Below are 20,129 nucleotides of genomic sequence, written 5' to 3' on the forward strand. Positions count from 1 at the left end.
TGTCATTATTTCTGAGCCCCATCCTAAGTGTATAGGAGAGATTAGTTAATGATAGTATAAAGTCATTACAATTGGCCTGACCTATTTGTTGTTCTGAACTTGACAAATCAAATAAAACAAGCATTTCCATGTGTTTTAGGACAGATGTTGAGGTTTGTGTGTCAAACCAGCAAGACATTTCAAAATTTGTTGAAAATAATGTATATCACCCCTAAAGATACTGCATACTAAAAAAAAGGGACTGATTGGGCTTATGATTTCATTGGTATAGGAAATTCCCAGGTGAGGAAGTTTCCTTCATTAATCCAAGTGTGGGCACCTTCTTTACAACTTTATAGTTACCTTGAGCATTTTAACGTTAAGTGACTTGCTTGGGGTTTCACAAGACAGTTTGTGTCTGAGGTAGGACTTGAATCCAAGGCTTTCAGCCTTCAAGGCCAACTTTTTTATGCACTGCTACCTCTAATAAGCTTTAAAACAAACAAACCCGAAAACCAACTTTTATAACCTGTTTAAAAATCTTCCAAATGAATTTTCAGAGGCTTTCAATCCATTTGTTAAAATACATTTACATGCACCATCTTCTAATTAGTTTGCAAGAACAACTGATTGACATCAGGGAAGATGGAAATGTACCAGCTGAATTTCAACAAAAGCTGTTGGATAGGATTGAAAAAGGATTATCAATTTTTAGTAAGTGCAGCCAGTGATGCATTTCTTCCAGCATCTTTGTGAGGGACCCTTTTCATCTGAGACAGCCATGAAAACCAAGTATTAAAATAAATGAAACTTTGAATCACACTTTCCAATGGCATATTCAGTCACAATGCCGGCAATAAAAAGATTTTAAATAATATTTTGCATGAGGGCAAAAAGTTTTTTTTAACTTAATAAAACTGAATTACTATTCACATATTGCTTATTTGATCTTTAGATCACCCTTTTCTGTTTCTAATTTTGGTATGTGTTTTATAATATACATAATATATCAGCACAGCAGTATGTGTATATAATTTACAAATATTCATGTAATGGGAATACATGTTCATAAACCTTTTCACTTAGAGTGTATGGTCAAAAAATTTTGGAGACTAACTAACAGCCCATATTGATTGTCTTTGCCAACATGCATTTAAGCCATTATATTAACCAAGTTTCTGTGCCGTTGATGTGTGTGTGTTCAAATCCCCTGTTACTAATTCATCAGGTGGCATATATTTGACATGGATGATGTTCTTCTGGTATAGTGCACAAACATAGTAATCCTATCTTTCAATAGTTTTTTTTTTTAAATTTTAGGTATCATTCAATAGGTTTATAGGATTTAGAGCTGAAAAGATTATAAGAAATCCATTTTAGTTATCCATAATCTACACTCGTTTGAATTTTATTTTTAAAAAGAATTTCACATTAGCTATTAGTACAAAGAACTACATTTGCTTAGTAATCATTTGCATTTAAACGAATTTCAATGCATAAATTATCACAGTACTATTTCATTTACTCCCAGAATAGCTTCATCAAGAACAGGTCATTCCAGACTAAGCTTGTTTCTTTTTCTGACAGGATCACTCGACTACTGGATGAAGGGGGCAATGCTGTGGATGTAGTGTGATCAAAATTCTAGCAAAGCTTTTGATAAAGTGTCTCACCCTCTTCTCGTGGAGAGGATGGAGAGAGTTGGATGTGTAGGTTCAAGAAATAAATGTTGATGGTTCAAAGTCACCGCAACAGGAGGTCTCCAATAGAGACCCCCAGAGATCTGGGTTTGGTCCTATGATGTTTAGCATATTTATAACACAGAGTAGGTATGCTCATCGATTTCCAGATGCCATCCAAATGGAAGGGATGCCTGATACACTGAATGACAGCATCCAAAATGATCTTGGCAGACTGGAATATTGAAAGCACTAATAAGAATTTTATTAGTCACCTGCCATGTGCCAGACACTGTGCTGGGACATGTAAGAATGAAGAATGAAATAAAAGCAATGAGTTTTCATTCTAAAGGGAAGGTGAAATTCAGTAGGAATGATAGATTTGAGTAAAAAAAATCACCTTCACAAGTCCAAGATGGAGGAAGGCACTGTTGGATTCCAGTTGTCCTGAATAAGATGTGGGGGTTTTAGTGGTTTAGGGGTGTGTTAATGGACTTTTTGTATTCCTTATATTTAGGGATAGGAACTAGACCTGTTATTTCATTGATATAGAGAATCTTCCCAGATGAGGAAGTTATAATACAGTCATCAGTTTCTCTGTGATTTATAGTCTTAGAAGATTGTCTAGAGCACTGAAAGGTGACTCACACAAGATCACACAGCCTTGCGCCAACTCTGTCCAGCAAGCTTTGCTAGCTCTCTCCTCTCAAAACTTTTAAAGTTACGCTACAGTTTTCCGTTACAGTAACATATCACCATTTAATCATTCCCCTGTTATTGGACATTTAGGTCTCCTCCCTCCCCCGCCCTTTTTTGGAGGGGAGGGGGAGAATGAATGCACTTAATGCTTCTATGGAACACTTTCTTCTTTTTATAACACTTTAGGTATATCCACAACAAGGATTTTATTGGATCGGAGGGTATGATTATATTTGTAACTTTTACACTACTGCCAGTGCACTACAAATAAGTATCCTCTTGATAGAATGTAAGCCTCTTGAGGGAAGGGGGTACTATTTCATTTTTGTCTCTATATCCCCAGCCTGATATACAGCTTTTCTTCATTAGGCTATGAGCTCCTTGAGAGCAGGCCTGAACTGTCATTTTGCATTTCTTCATGTCCTCAGCACTAAACATAGTGCCTGGCACATTAGGTTCTTAATAAATGCCTGTTGACCAACTGGCTGACTAGTAGGTGCTTGATAAATACTTACTGATTTATTCTTAATAGATTTTTATTTTTTATAAGATTTGGCTACAGAGGGGAAGCGTGGTATCTAAGAGTGCAGGTCCTGGAACCTGAAAACAAGGGTTCAAATCCTGCCTCAGATACATATTAGCTGTATAATCATGGACTGGCATCTCTCTTAACCTCAAGCACCTATTTAAGACTTAACTACTAAGTTAAAGAGGGATTAAAATCTTTGTGGAATTCCACTGTTTTGATAGGGGAGCTAAGTTTTAACTGTGACCTTGGGCTCAAGTCCTTGGGAGTCCCTAATCTCAGTTTTCTTCATCTGCATTTTTATTAAAATGAGGTTCTGCCTATATTGTCAAATTGATGCTCAGAGAAGAGAGGCTCCCTATCTTTTTCTCTACTTCCCAGGAAACTTACTCTCGATGAGAGATACTATGCAGAGGTCCAAAGAAAAGGGGAAATATGTTTGAATTGCCTTGCTGCAGTGAGGGCCCGGTTGAGATTATGTAACCTAAACTTGTAGTGCCCCCAGTCAACACAGTTTCTTGGTTATTCTCCAGTTCCATTGAGTACCATGAGAATAAGAGTGAAGACAGGAGGAGTAATCTAAGGTTGATATTTTGTAAGGCATGGTCGGCAATAGAATAAGGGGACAATGGACCCAGGTCTAAAAGTTAGTATAGAGTTTAACTGGTTTAACAAGGGGTTGAGATTAGAGAAGGAAGGAGAGACAAGTCAGTGTAAGAGTAAGGGCCTGGGAAAGAATTAAAGGGTGTAGAGGGTTTGTAGGTAACCATGGGGATGAAGAACTAGGGATAAGTGTTAAGGGTTGTAAAGCAGGAGGAAAGATAGAATGATTAAAAAAATTTCATCAGATAGAGGAGCAGAGGGGAAAGACACAATTATAAGATTATACTCAGATTAAGGAATTTCAGAATTCATGAACATGAAAGTGAAATACTTAGAGTGGGTGGCAAGATCAAGAGTTGTGATCATCAGGCTTCAGAGATTCTAAGTTGGAAGAGGCCTCAGAGGACTTCTAGTCCCAGAGGAAACTGAGACTCAGATGAGTGTCCCGTTCCAACACCACCACCCCACCTCCCACTCCCCTGGCAAAAACACTCTTCCCAACTCCAGTTCCAAGACTTGACAGGACCATTCTACTTTCAGGCATGGACTTTATAGATAGCAGGCAAAAGTAGAATAAGTAAGAGTAACTGGACATTAAATCTGTACTCCGATGTGGAGATCGGTCTTTCACCTATCATATTCAGCTTGGAACAGTCATGACGAAAATTGTGAAACACCCTAATTGATCAGCCTAAACAAGGAGGCGCTGGTTGGTTTTTTATAGTTCACAGTTATATAGTACTTTTAAGTTGGCAAAGAACCTCACATAAATTATTTCATTTAATCCTCAAACATCCCCGGGAGGTAGGTGCAGTTATTCTTATTTTATAGTGACAAAACTGGTCATCAGAAAGGCTCAGTGATTTACCCAGGGTCACGCAACTGAGGCGGCATTAGAACTCAGGACTTTCAGATTTCAGGTTGAGCACTCCATCCACTTATTTCACTGCCCCTAACAAACTATTTGCTGTACTGTTGTTTGGCTTTATTTTGAAACTCAATTCATGGTAGCTATGTGGTCAGTTACTATTGGTCTCAGGGTACAGTAGAATATTCAGTTCAAAATGCCACCTGTCGCAGTGGCATTCCAGCAGTGATGTTCTAAATCAAGTAAGCATCCTTGTGATTCTGTCCTCTTCTTTCTCAATTATGATAGACCTGGATTAGTGGATTTCAGTGGAGTGGCTCAGTGATCATTTACAACATTTGCACTCTGTAACTCAGTTTAAGAGAATGAGTGGTGTAAGGCTCCCCTGTTCTTTTTTTCCCATTAAATATTTCACAATTTACTTGTAAAAATGTTTAACGTTCTTTGTTTTTTAATTTTGAGTTCCAAATTCTATCCCTTCCTCCTGCTCTTCCCCCTTCCCTGACAGGACAAGCAATTTAATATTTATTATACATGCAAAGTCATGCAAAACATATTTCTATATTAGCCGTTGGAAAAAAAGATTAAAAAATTCTAAAAAGTATGCTTCTGTTTGCACTCAGAGTTCATCAGTTCTCTTTCTGGAGGTGGATAGCATTTTTCATCATGGGCCCTTTGGAATTATCTTGGTTCATTGTCTTGATCAGCATAACTAAATCTTTCACAATTTATTATCCTTACAATATTGTTACTGTGTACACTGTTCTCCTGGTTTTGTTTACTTCACTTGGCGTGAGTTCACATAAGTCCTCCCAGGTTTTTCTGAAACCCTCCTGCTCATCATTTCTTTTAACGCAATAGCATTCCATCACAATCATATACCACGTCTTGTTCGGCCATTCCCCAATTGATGGTACTCCCTCTATTTCTAATTCTTTACCACCATAAAAAGAGCTGCTACAAATATTTTTTGCACAAATGGGTCCTTTTCCCTTTTCTTTGATCTCTGAGATATAAACTTAATAGGGGTATTGCTGGGTCGAAAGGTACGCAAGGTTTATAGCCCCTTGGGTGTAGTTCCTAGTCAGTTCTCCAGAATGGACTAGTTCACAACTCCGCCAGCAGCGCATTAGTGTTCCAGTTTTTCCACATCCTCCAACATTTGGCATTTTCCTTTTCTGTCATGTTAATGTTCTAATGGGAAGCTGGTCCCTCCTCCAAGGGAAGAGAAGAGAACTTTCTTCAGAGAGGTAACTGAACTTGAAGTCAAAAGATATGAACTTAAATCTTGGCTCTGCTTACTGGTTGTGTTGTGTTGGACGAATCACTTCGCTGTTTTTCCCCTTTTTAAATTTTTTGTTGATGCCTTCTTTTTAATACCCTCTCACTTCACGATCTCTGCTGGAGAAAGTTCTCTGCATGTTCAGAATGTATGACTCCACATATCCAGAACAGTCGGTTAGTTTTTTTTAATCATCTCAACGTTTCTTCATTTTCCCCCCAATAGTTTTATAGCATCGTCCTCAGCAGCAGCAGCAGCAGCTGTCTTGTTTTAACATCATTGTCTCTTCTGAATCACTCCGACAGAAGTGAACGACCCTCTTGAATGCGTGTTAGATTTCACATATCCAGAACACTTTCCATTAGAACTGTTTTGGCGTCGGTGCTTACCTAGTTCTTTCTTCTTGACTTTTTATTTCATCTTCTTCCTTGGCCACAGCAGACGTGTTGGGTGACCTCCTATGTAAAGAATGCTAGTGTGATCCAAGAAGAGTCCCTAAGGGATGCAGACCATTAGTGTAACAAGGGGCCTCTAAGCTTTTGGGGAAGCTTTCTTGATGAAAGTGGGGAAAGGCAAGGTGGAAAAGGTGAAATGAAAGGCAGGGGCAGAGACCAGTTTGGAGCAGAAGGCATGCTGGGGACCCAGGAGCAGGAAGGGATCCTGTAGTTTGCTAATCCATTTCCTTTATTTTACAGGGGAGGAAACTGAGGTTCAGAGAGAGATTAGTGGAGAGCACATAGGTAGTAAGTCACAGAGTAGGGATTATATCCTCCTGGCTCAAATGGGCTTAGGAAACAAATGTTTTGTTTTGTTTATTTTAAACAACCAGCAGGCAGGGAGTTCTTCTGTACCTTGCGATCTATATCTTAATCTTTATGGCAAAGTAAACATCTTGGTGTTTTAATTGGGGAAGAAAGAGCAGAGCTTTTTTTTTTTTTAATTCATGAAACTAAACCTATTCAAAAGGAGGGAAGAGGGGTCCAGGTATGATGGATGAAGTTCTTTATTTCAGTTCTTAAGAACAGATTTTTATTACAAAAATCATGAGCTGCTTTGCTGGTTTGTTTGCTTATTTATTTAATTCATTCAGACAATGTCTGGTGGTATGTTTTGGGTAGAGTAGTATCTCAGAGAGCCAGTCTCAGATTTTGGACAGCCTGGACTGAAATCCCACCTCCGACACAGAGACCCTTGGCAAGTCATTAGTCCTCAGGCAACAGTTGGTAGGAAATGGTGCCTCCGCAGATAGAGATCTACAAACCTATTATATCACTGGGCCAAAAAAGGCAGTGGGGTGGGATGGTGTGGGTCATGGTTCCGCATCAGTAATTTCATTGGTGTAGGACATTTGTCAAACTCAAATAGGGACAGATCCCTACAGGCCACACATTGACTTAGAAAACCACATATCAAAACTATCTCCTTGTATTTTTATTTATTTTGATAAACATTTTCCAGTCCCTTGTTTAGGGAACTTCATTTCTGCCCAGTTTTTGTTTTGCAAATTCTAGGCCCAGAGAGGTGCCCGGGACACTAAAGTTAACTGACCTTCGGGGGGCAAGGGAGGGTGTTATCACACAGCCAGCTAGAGTAGGTCAAGAACTAGACTGAGGCCCTGAACTACAGTGCACATTTCTAGCTTTCTCTCCCTTTTCACTTCTTGCCTTCCAGCCCCAAATGCCCATTTAACCATAAGAACACCCTTATCTCTCCTTAGTCCTGGTGGATCATGTTTGAAATGAGAAAGACCCAGGGTCAAGGTTCTGACACTTTTCTAACTAACCTGTACCCAAAGGGGAAGAAATAGAGGTGAAATTCTCAAGGTTTGAGAAAGGCGGAATGATTCAGTATCAAGACCACAGCAAGGTATGGTGCTAGACCAAGAAAAGTACAATTGAACATACTTGTCCCCGGTGCTTTTTGACAAGCCTGCCAGCTTCTCCCTGAGACTCTCTCTTCCCCTGGAGAGTTTCTGCTCCTCCCTAACACTTTTATTCTCTTCTCAGTCAGAGGTTCTTAAACTCTTGTGTGTGTTATAGACCCCTTTGACAATATAGTGAAGCCTAGGGACACCGTCTCAGATAAGGTTTTTAAATGCATAACCTAAAATTTAGAATTACAAAGGAAACCTAGTCAGTCTTTTTAGGCCTCACCCTCTGTACTCTATGCTTGAGGGACCCTGGCCTCTTGGCTGTTCCTCCTGAGGGCACTCCTCTGGGACTGAAATGGTCTCCCTCCTCAGCTCAGTCTCCTAGCTTCCCTGACTTCCTTCAGATCTAAGATAAGAAGCTTTTCCTGGTCTCCCTTAATCTTAGCTCTTCCCCTCCAAGGTTATCACTGATTTTATCTGTATGTAGCTTGTTTGTACATAGGTGACTGTATATTGTCTCTCTTATTAGATCTGAGCTCCATGAGAGCAGGGATAGATTTTTGTTTTTCTTTGTATTCCCAGTGCTCAGTGTAGCATCTAATACATACTAGGTGCAAGTGGCTTGGTTTTTTTTTTTTTTTTTTTTTTTTTTAAGGAAGTCTCTCCAACCTCCCCATCTCCAAATCTTTCTCACTTGGTCAAGTAGATGGTATCAGAAAGCTTATCGTAAAGATTTGTTGTTCAGTCTTTTCAGTTTTGTCTGACTCTTCATGAATCCATTTGGAGTTTTTTTGGCAGAGATACTGGAAGGGTTTGCCCTTTCCTTCTCTAGCTCGTTTTACAGATAAGAAATTGAGGCAAACAAGGTTAAGTGACTTGCCCAGGGTCACACAGCTAGGAAGTATCGGAGGCCACATTTAAACCCAGGTCTTCTTGACCCCAGGTCCAGCACTCTCTCCACCCAACCACCTTGTTACCCCCTTAAGGATTTAGTCCCTGTTTAAAATGTAAATCTCAAAGAGGAGAGTAGTGCTTGTAAACTGTCAGCCGTTTACACTTTAGTGTGAACGAGTTTCACACCCTCCCACTTTCTCCCCTTCCCTACCCCACCGCCCCCCAAAATAAAAAAATAATAAATTTCTGGGTAGCCTAGTTGGCGACCATGAAACTGGAAGCATGAAAACAAATTTCACCCAGGTCACAGTTTTACCTAGAACCAGGAGTGACAGTTGTACTCTGAATTATTATTATTTTCCTAGTAGCAAAGATGGGCTTGCACAGACCTGTCCTGGCTCATTCACTCATTGTTTCTCAAGCTCAGTAGCATATGTATGTTTTCAAGAGGGCTCCTTGGGGTGTAGCTTGCCTCCTGGGAATATAGAGTGATCAAACCTGTAACCCTGGCTTTATTTGCACCGTTCTCTAGCCTAAGGTAGGGGAAGGAGTTCATAATGCAACTATCATAATACAACCCTTCTTCCAGATATTCATCCAAGGTCTTTAATATCTGAACACACACACACACTCTCACCCTTTCATTTTATGTATTTATATATGTCTCATCTGCCCCACCAGACTATAACTCCATGACCCAGGCAGGTCCTTAACCTCAGGGATCAAGTATCAGGCCTGATTTCTTTTTTGTGTGTCCCTTCTAGTACTTGGTACAAACAAGTACCTCCCACACAGCTGGAAATGAATGATACCTTTTATTTTTGAAGATCAGAGTAGAATGGTTAATTACACACACACACACACACACACACACACACACACGTGCGCGCGCGCCCCCCAGTTGCTGCTGCTGTTTCAAACTTAAAACCCTCTGTTTTAAATTCAGGAACCTGTGTTGGGACTACAGAGTCAAAGCAGTGTTTAATTTTTGTGACATCACTGGCAGCAGAGTTAAAGAATGTTCCCGTGCCTACTTGAGACAAAAGCAGACTGTTTTTAAAGGGAATGAATTTGAATGAGAAGAGAGAAAACCAGAGAGAAATTTCATCCCTCCCTCTCCCTCCTCCCCTATACCTCCTTCCCCCCTAGTTGTAGGATCAATTCTGTGTCTCATTTTTAACTTAACGGTGTGAGATGCAAAAGTAACAAGGCAGGTTATGATAAGTGGGCTTTTCTGGAGAGGTCTGTTTTTAAAGCAGTACAAATGAGATTCTGCCTGCCTCATGGGAAAGGGAGGTTTCTTCTTAGAACAACCCGTTAAGAAAGTCTTGTCAGGAAGAACAGAATTACTCCAGCAAATTTCTTTAACTGGTTTGTTCCTCTTCTTATTTTCCTCCTCCTCCTCTACAAATAATAATTAATAACAACTAGCATTTTTATAGTACTTTAATGTTTGTAAAGTAGGACCGTATGAAGTAAAATGCAGCAGATTATCTTCTTCCCTTAACTATCCTAACCTATCACAAAAATGACTCCACTGCAGGGTTTCTTTACCTGGTATCTGTAGATTTTTGCCTTTAATATTTTGATAACTATTTCGGCACATTTGATTTCCTTTGTTATTCTGTGTATTTTGTTTTATACATTTGAAAACATTATGAGAAGAGGTCCTTGGGCTTCCCAAACTGGGTCTGTCTGTCTGTGACAGAAAAAATGGTTAGTGAGGGAGTGATTGTTGACTGATTTAAGATCACAGTCTCCTTTCATGTGCTGACTCCGACTCTTTTATGCGTTTTTTCTTACTCATTTAAAAACAAATCTTACTGATATGTTTTGATTTTATATCATCTTTATTCTCAAATCTGTCCTTCCCCTATCCAGCGAGACTTCTTTTGAAACAAAGATTTTAAAAAATAATTTAAAAAATAAAAAAGGAGGCAAAAAAAACCGCAGTCCAACAAAACGAGCTGATGAGCCCATCAATCATTTCTTAACAGTACATGCAATATCCCTCAACCTTCCCACCTCTCCAGTGATAAAGGGACAGAGTTGTATTTTCTCAACTTCCTAGGGCTAAGCTAAGGTCATTCTAATGTAGGGAATAGTGTCTGAATCATTTGATATGAAGGCCTCCTGCTGGATGCTTTCTTAATCTGTTTTCCTAAGTCTTTTGTGGGGAGGAAGAGCCTTTTGTGCTTATTGGGCATTTTGGATATAAGGAAGGAGCTAATAATAAGGAAGAGGCTTGTTGTATTACCTCTCCTCAGACATGTTACAAGGGTCTGTTTGATGTTGGATCAGAGTGAAAGCAGTTGTGTCTTTGACTGCACAGAGATGACTCACCTAGCAACGTTATGCCAGGAGATAGATGGATTTTCCCACATCAGCCAGCTCTTTGAAGAACTAGTTTTTTGCCATTTTGTGTTGTTGGCATTACAGTATTTCCATCATTCTGCATTTTATGGTCATGTGGTTTAAGCCTTTCTGTTTTTTCCTTTAGACTTACGGTAACATTTGATGTATGACCTGTTGGTCTACTGTTGAATCCATTTATTATAACAGACCATAACAATATAAATTCAGCTTGTGGGATCATAGACATAGAGACAAAAGGGACCCAAAGGTCATCTAGCACAACCCCCTCATTTAACAGATGAGGAAGCAGGAGGCTCAAAGAGATTTAGTGACTAACCAAGGGTAGGTAAGCAATTGAATTCAGGCTTCCTGACTCCAGATCCAGGTACTTTTCCCCCAACCAACATGGTTCTATGCACCACAATAAATAATACTGTGTTAATATAGCAAAAACCCACGAACCTCAAGCCTGTTGCCCAAGGCACAATTTGAATAATGATGATGGCAACGATCTAAGCTAGTACTTAAGTACTGTTTCGAGAAGCCCTCAGGAGGACACCAGCGTCTTTGCCATACTGGAATCCCCCATGAAGAAGGGAGAAACAGCATCTGGGCTAAAGTTGTACAGCTGATCCTCTTTAAAGGTGGAAGAGAGAGTGAATGCCAGGTAAAATATCTTTGGAGAGAACTATTTTGACGGAGAGAGAGACAGAGACAGAGAGAGGAGTCTTTTATTTTGAGGAGGCTTTCCCTGTGCATTGAAGTCCCCCTGTGTTGCATGTCTGCCTAGGGAAGTCTTAAGTATTAGGTGGTGTTGCACACTCCCCAGGGTCTTAGGCACAGTGAACATGGAGTGGTTTGGCAGTTATCAAATCTGTTGGAAAGTTAGCAGGACCTACATGATAACACCTTGGGAACCAGCTATTCTGCAGAGGACAAGCTCCTGAGAGTAATACCAATATTATCGAGACTATTCCCCCTCAACCCAGTTTTCCCAGACATTCTGATGGAATTTGTCCAGAAAAAGGAGGAGAGGAAAGAATAGTTACTTCAAGTGCGGTGAAATAGCTAGTCACACCAAGCCCGCTGTTGGGAGGCAGAGGTAGTGTGGTATAGTAGATGGGGTACTGGATTTGATCCACCTCAGACACTAGTTGTGTGACCTTGGGAAAATAACACTTCCTTGCTCTTAGTAGATGCTTGATAGATGCTTATTGAATTGATGTTCGTTGGAGTATGCCTGTATAAAAAAGTCCACTGCGTATAATGAAAATTTAATATGATAGAACTAATCCATCCCTTATGCCAGTATGTTTGATAAATCCTCTGGAGGCCTTGAAAGACATGGACAAGGATCCCATAGGATGAGAAGGCAGGGATAGATTGCACTATGAAAGGAAGTAACCACTGCATGCATGAACTCACGGGCATGATTTTAGCCAGTAACATGGATGGTAATTATGTCATTGGCTCGCCAGGCTCATGGCACCACTGAAGCAGGATTAGCCTGTAACATAGATGTCAATCATGTTATTTTCGTGGCAGGGATATAAAACAGAATGTACAATTCCCATTTGGTAGGTACAAAGCAGGAAATAATCAGAATTTCTTCCCTTGAATCGTTTAGATGGAATGTGCCTACAGCTTGCTGTAACAGTCTTTAGTACATGTCTCAAGTGCTCTAGTAATTTCAGGATAATTGCGTATTCCTTTCATTTTCATTCTCAGACTGATGAGGAAGCTGTGAGGTGGTTTATGAAGGATCTAGAATATTACTAATATCTCAACATTATCTGGATTCTGAAACCTAAGACTAAAGCACTTGAATATTTGAAAAGCACTTTATATCCCTTATCTTGTTTGATCCTCACAGCAAGTCTGTGAGGTAAGACAGATATTAGCCCTCCCCATTTTACAGAAGAGGCACTTGTCCAAGTGCCACAGCTAGCAAATATGCCCAAGCATTTATTAAATGCCTACTCTATGGTAGGTACTAGAGATGGAAGGATGAGAATCAAAGTCCCTTAGCTCAGGGATCTTACATTTCCTCATGGGAGACACCCATACACATGTGTATGGGTACATATGCAACTATGTGGTGCAGTAGATAGAGTGCCAAGCCTGGAGTCAGGAAGACTCATCTTCCTGAGTTCAAATCCAGCCTCAGACACTGTCTAGCTGTGTGCCCCTGGGCAAATCACTTAACCCTGTTTGCCTCAGTTCCTCATCTGTAAAATGAGCTGGAGAAGGAAACGGCAAACCACTCCAGTATCTCTGCCAAGAAAACGAAAAATGGGGTTACGAAGAGTCTACTGAAAAACGACTCAACAACAACAAAGTTTTTATGGAGGTGTAGCTAAGAATATCTGGAAAGGTTTCATACAGGAGATATTTGAACTGAAGTTTTGTTTTAATATTTTTTAAAATAAGAATTTGGCATTCAACATACTTTTAATATCTCCATGTACAAAGGACAGAAAAAGAGAATTACATATGAAGTCATGCTTTACCATAGCTTATTGGATCTTTTAAAAGTATGTGTCAACTTTACCATGATAATATCAGCCCTTCCCTTCTTGTCTGTGTCCCCTTCTGAATCTTCTATTCTTTGTATTTTTTTTTCTGTGTTTTATTGACACAGAACTTAGCACAGTCAGTACCTGGCACATAGTAGGCACTTTGTTTATTGAAGGAATTAAATGACACTTAAAGGAAAAACGTCACCATCGTTCTCTCTGACCACTGTCTCCCCTCTCCCAATAAATCTGAGCTAAACTTTGACAGGAACTAGGAATTCCAAAATTCCAAGATGAGAGGGGAGTACAAATGTCTAACCCAGCATTCTCCTGATGCCAAGCCCATCCCTCTTTGCCCTATAGGATACTGCTTCTCTACTCCAAGTGCATCCTATCTTGAAGAATCATAGGTTAGGAGTTGTAAAGGATCTTAAATGCTATGTAGTTAAATTTCCTTATTTTTACAGCCGAGGGAACTAGCTTCAGTTAAAGTGGCCTGCCAAAGTCACACAAGCTGAAATTGGAACTTGCGTCATCTGATTCCAAATCCTAGTATTTTTTTCACTGTATAAATCTGCTTCTGAGAAGTCATATAAATTGAATTTTTGAAATTCAGGTTGTAGTCTTAATATACTAGGTGAGCCTTCTAAAACTGGGTCAGTTATTGAGGAGCTAAGACTTTGAAAGAAGGAGCAAATTTTCTTTTCGCCCAATAGGGTTTGAGCAGCATTTCCATAATGCTGCATGTGTGACTTGACTCCTGTTCCAGGTCCTATAATGGACCAAGGTCATTGTTGAAACCCCATGAATGTGAGAGGTTGGTAGATGATTATTATCGAAGAAGGATGAAGGAGAATGACTTGCCTTTATGTCAGTGTTGAAAGGGAAGAATTGCCCTTTTGCAGGAGGGGTAGCACAGGGGTAGTTAGAATACTAGGGACCTGCTGACTCCTCCTGGCTTCCTCTCCCTTGCACAAGCATAACAATTCCCCCTTTTAAAATTATCAACACCTTCATTTTCCAATATGTCTCTCCCCTCCCTCACCTAGACAGCCAACCCCTGCAACAAAGAAAAGAGGGAAAGTAGTCAACAAAATTAATAAACACGTCAACTGCATCCAACAGTATATGCAGTATTCTGCACCCATAGCCGCCCCCCCCACCCCGCTTCAAAGAAGAGAGGGAGAAGTATTCTCATATCTCTTCAGAACCAAATTTGGTTGCTCTAATTTCACAACATTTTGTTTCTTTTTTATTTTACTTTAGTTATCAAACTTTTATCATTTTTTCTCCTTCACAACTTCTTTCCCCCATAGTGAGAGAGGGAAAGGGAGAGGGAGAGAGAGAGGGAGAGAGAGGGAGAGGGTGAGGGAGGGAGAGAGAGAGAGAGAGAGAGAGAGAGAGAGAGAGAGAGAGAGAGAGAGAAGAGAGAAAGCAAATTCCCATATTGGCCATGTCTAAAACTGTGTGACTTCTTATTTACCCATCACCTCTACATCAGGAGAATTCATCATCGGTACTGTAGAATTATGGTTGTCATTGCACTGATAACATTTCTAAGCCTTTTAAAATTGTTCATTTCTACCATGTGAATGTTTTGTGTAATTTTTTTTCCTGGTTCTACTTATTTCAACCTGTATCATCAGTTCATACAGGTCTTCCAAGGTTTCTTTGAAATGGTCACTTTCTTCGTTTCTCACGGCAAACACTAGTATCCTATTAAATCATAATTTGTTTAGCCCTTCTCCAATGGATGGGCACATCTCCTTGGTTTCCAGTGTTTTCCCATTATCTCTGGATCAAGAAAAATCACAGTATTCAATTGTCTCTAGCAGCATCTCTGTGGTTAAGTTGTGAATTGGTGGCTTTGAATGATTAGAACCAAATATTGATATTAAATGGGCTTGATGTCAGCCTGTAGGACTGTCTTGAAGAGATAGTAAAATCCTAGATTCAGAGCACAGAGGAAACTTAGGCTAGCCAGACCAATGCCCTCAGTTTATAAGTTGAGGGAACAGAGGCAAAGCAGTGTTCAGTGACTTGCCCAGGGTCACACAAGGGATTACTCCAAGGCTTCATCATTACTCCAAGTTGAACTTCTGTTCAACATTTTTACCAGTGACTTGACTGAAGGCATAAAGAGCGTAATCAGCAAATTTTCAAGTGCTATAAAGCATTGGAGCTACATCTGACATGCTGGGTAACTAAATTAGGATCTAAAAATATATGGACAGGTTAAACCAGAAAGCTGACTCATGAGATGAAATTTAATTGGAATAAATAAAAAGTCAACTACAGAAGTTCAGGACAAGGGAGACAGACATATCTTGAAGATTTGGTGGAGCCAGAATCAGTCATCCAGAAAAAAACGGCAACCTGAAGTTAGGATCCTATAAACAGAGAGGGTTGGGAGCACAATCAGGATCTGAGGAGAAACAGACACAGCAAGCAGGAAGCCAGGTCAGACACTCGAGGTTAGTCAGGGTTTGCTATGCCCAAGTCAAGAACACTGGAAGTCAGAGCTGAAAGGGAAAAGAAGGGGATGTGTTGTAGATTATATTAAGGTAGGATTCAGGGCAAACAAAAATGGTTCATCTCCTATAAAAGTCTAAGCTCCTTAAATGGCTTTGATTTTTTTTTGGGGGGGGGGGTAAACCCAAAAGAATAAGTGTACAGCACATAATAGCTTCTTAATGGATGCTTGCTGAATTTAACTAGATTGAGGGAAAACAGTGAATGCAGCATCCTTTGGTCTGGCTCTGAATTACTGTTCACACAACATCTCTATACACAGAGAAGACCTGAAAAATAGGGGTTGTACATAACACCACAAATCTTCTAATACAGCTTATTCCTTAAACAGGAAAGGGGACACAGAGACAGGAATGATAAATACATCACAATTCACACATAAACCAACCCTTTCCCTCTTCCACACACCACCCCCCTCAGTATCTGGGTGAGACCATGGGAGTGAGGAAAACCCATAGTATATAACTTTTTTCTTAATATATTTTTTATTTATTTTGTAAAATAGTTCCCCAATACTTTTTTATTTTAACATTCATTTAAATTTTTTTAATTCCAAATTCTCTTGTTCCCTTTTGCCTCTCCCCTACCCCTTGAGAAGGCAAGCCATGTGAAAAAAAATTTACATATATATGGCTGCTGACCCTTATTTTACCAGCTTTCTTACACACTAGTAGTTTAGTATAAATTGCGAACCCCAGAGTTTTATTAAATAATTCTTGTTTATTCTCTGCATACTTTTCAGAGTGGCGAAGCATAAATAAATAAAAATGTGAAGAACAGATTAATCAAGTGGGGTGGCTATATGACAAGTACCAAAGCCAGTTACAGAAAGGTTATCTATTCTTGCTGTCTCCCCATTATCTTTGCCTTCTGGCAGTTCTGCCTTTTCAGTACTTTTTATTTAATGCAACAGTTCCCAAAAGGCTGAAAAACTGATCATATTTAGAAAATCATGAAGTTGTGTGTGTATGTGTGTGGGAGAGAAAATTCCTTCCTTTAGTTCCTTCCTTCCTTCTTCCTCCCTCCCTCCCTCCCAACTTCCTTCCTTCCCCTCCTTTCTTTAGTTGCATTTTGAGTTCCAAGTTGTCTCCCCCGCTCCCACCCTGCACTAAAGAAGGCGTGTGTGTGTGTGTGTGTGTGACCAACCGTACAATATATACTTCCACATAGCAGTTCTCTCTCTGGAGGTGGATAGCATTTTCCTTTATAAGTCCTTCATCGTTGATCTGAATGATCCTATTACTCAGAGTAGCTTTGTCATTCACAGTAACTTTGAACAATATTGCTGTGATTGTATACAATGCCCTCTTAGTTCTACTTGTTTCACTCTGCATTATTTCATGGAAGTCTTTCCATGTTTTTCTAAAACCAATTTCTCGTCATTTCTTACAGCACAGTAGTGTTCCAGATTGATTTACTTTAAAAATAATAAAATGGACAGTTTAAGAGGAAAACTGAGGAGTCCTTTATAAATTGATGCAGAATAAAGTGAATGAATAAGGAGAACAATTTACACCATGAGAACATTGTAGGGAAAAGGGCCTTTGAAAACCTTTAGAATTCTGATCAATGTAATGCTATGCCACAAATCGAGAGCACTACAGAGGGAACAGGCAGCTCCACCACCACCTCTGGGCACAGAGGTGATAGACTTAAAATGCAGACATACATTTTTGTACATAGCCTGTGTGGGAATTTGTTTTGCTGGACCATGAATATTTGTTTTATTCTTTTTGTAATTGTTCAGTGGGGGAAGCAGAGGGAGGGTGTGAATAAGTTCTTACAAAGATAAGTAAATAGATAAATTTATTTTAAAAAGAAAGTTTTGGTCTTCGCAAAAGTCCCATTTTTTTTGGATTTGTTTCTTTTTGGTTCTCTTGCTAGTCATATTTCCAGCTCTGAATAATTACTTATTCTTCTTATCCCCCTTTCTCCAATGAGATTTCAACTTCAGGAAAAATTGTTCTTGAGGAACTGAGAAAGTTTGGGAAGCTGGCAATTTTAATGAAGTCAGGATTGTGTCCTTTTGGTATCTACAATAGAACTGTATTTAAGTTTTTTTTTTTTAATGCATTGAAGAGCAATTGACTAAGGTATGAGATTTATTTGTTTTGTTTTCAGATAAATGCTTTACAGGCCTCCTAATAGGTTATACTTTTAGGGGAAAAAAGACATTTTGAATGAAAAATAATCAAAGTCTATTTTGTTTCTCTTAATAGAGTAAAAAATGGAAGCCTTTGATGCATCACTTAATAGTTATATGCAGACATGGCTTGGACCAAGAGGTAAGGTGTTAAAATTTTTGTTTCCTTCTTAGAGACACTTGTATAGCTATGTTTAAGGAACTATTTGGATACTAGGACTTGTTCCAGCCTGAAAAAGGCAGGCTCATTTCTGTATTCTGGATGAAACTGTGGTCATGAGCTTTTGGAAATCCCTATAATTTAGCAAGTTATATAGTATTACATGGTTGTTGGAGCAGGGAGGAAGCCACAGCAATTCCTGACTTTAGCTAAAAATCAAGGCTAGTCGTCCTCCCCTCCCCCAAAGTTTGTGGCTTGACAACTTTGATAACTTTACCATTACCACTGGGATTTTAAGTTCCAGGTTCAATCCAGTGAATTCTTTTTAATATTGCTGAATGCCCTGGCCAGGTAGAAATCCCGTGTAGGCAGAGGCTGACAGGCCAGGAGTTTAAGTGAAGACTTTGCCTACTTTTCTTCTTCTTTCACCATTTAATTTTTAAAATACCCTCCTTTTTTAGATCATTGCAAAGGTTAAATGTTACCTCTTATTCCCTGTTACTTTTTTCCTGTCCCTAGTGTTTTATTTGCCTATGTGTGTGTATGTATATATGAGTACATGAACTCATATAACTATATATATAAATATATATACATCTATATATGCACATATGTAGGTGTGCATATAAATATATTTTCCAGCAGTTACTCATATAAACATTATATCTCAACCCCACCACCTTTTTTTTTTTAACAAGAAGAGCAGTATCCATTGGTAGGGCATTTTGCTGATTTTTGAATGACAGTCTTATTAAAAATTTCTTTGGAATAAGATCAGACCTAGATCTGGGGAGGAATTCAAAGATAATCTAATCGAGCCCCCTCATTTTACATAGGAGGATGCCAAGGCAATTAAGTGACTTACCCAAGGACAGGTAGGTAGTAGAGGGAGTTCAGAGTCTGAACTGTAAGCCAGGTTCTGACCCAGAGCTAGTATTCCTTCTGTTGTATCATACTAAATATCCACTTTGCTCCCCCCACAACCCGCCACCTTTTGGGGGACCTTATCAAAATAGAGGAGAAAACATACAATTTCATTTAAGGGTGAAAAACCTTCAGTTTGCAATTTGGTACCCAGATTTAAATTAGGCCTTCCTTTAAGCTGTAGAAAATGAAGGAATAGCTGTGAAGTGATTAAACCAGGCTTCCAGACTCAGGAAAGGACCTCAGATATCATTAATAAACAAAGCAACTGTTTTGTATCTCAAGGCAGCTCAAAAGGAAGATTGGTTTTCCTGATCATGGCATTGTGACAGCACCATCGCCTTCTCTTCTACACATTCAGCTCACCAATTTAGATCATTGCTTTATAGGATTTTAGAATTGGAAGGGCACCTTAGAGTTGATCTAATCCTCATTTAACTGATAAGAAAACTGAGGCCTGCAGAAGGGAAAGTGACTTGGCTAAGGCCACACCTCGGGCGGAAGGTTGTATCCGGACCTAGAGGGCCTTTCCCATTAAGCCTCCATGCCCTCTCTGCCTCTATCTTCTCCTCTTTTCTATTGCTTTTAGTCATTCAATTCTGCCCATTTTAAATATTCTACCTATTTTGCTGCTGTTACATCTCTTGGAGTTTCTTCTCTGAGTATTTTCACAATAGCTCCTCCTCACCTCCTTAGGGTAACCACATCATTAACCTAGCAGTCCCTTCGTCTCTTGGGCTTGGCTTTGTTGGCCGCACAGACGGAGATAAGGCCTGCACAATCAACTTCCGAATTCCAAAAGCTACCACTTCTTGGTTTTGTCTTCCTTCTCTACATGCAGTTCTAAAGACCTAGTTTAAATGTAGTATTTGGCCCTCTCTTAATTTACTTAAAAAAAATTTCTTTGAAAAGGAATGTTTGTTTTGGATGAATTATTTCTCTTAGCAACAAGTTTAAATAAAATCTTCATTCCCACATGTTTCAGAACCCATCCTGAGGAAGTTTATTGTCTGTAAAACTTGTTGGAAATTCACCTGGGAAAATATACTGCAGGTGTTGTTTTTGTTTGTGTCTTTATTAAGATGACCTTCTGCTAAAG

The 20,129-nt window shown here is 39.4% G+C and overlaps 1 protein-coding gene across 1 annotated transcript in view; it reads left to right on the forward strand.

The window, feature by feature from the left end:
* Window positions 1-20,129, forward strand: part of ELOVL5 (ELOVL fatty acid elongase 5) — an 89,559-nt gene that overhangs the window by 42,170 nt on the left and 27,260 nt on the right. The window contains exon 2 of the mRNA XM_036767848.1: window positions 18,023-18,088. Coding sequence (XP_036623743.1) covers window positions 18,031-18,088 — 58 coding nt within the window. The 5' untranslated portion in view covers window positions 18,023-18,030. The remainder of the gene's footprint in view (window positions 1-18,022; window positions 18,089-20,129) is intronic.

The sequence above is a fragment of the Trichosurus vulpecula genome, chromosome 7 (genome assembly GCF_011100635.1).
Source record: "Trichosurus vulpecula isolate mTriVul1 chromosome 7, mTriVul1.pri, whole genome shotgun sequence".
Lineage (NCBI taxonomy): Eukaryota > Metazoa > Chordata > Mammalia > Diprotodontia > Phalangeridae > Trichosurus > Trichosurus vulpecula.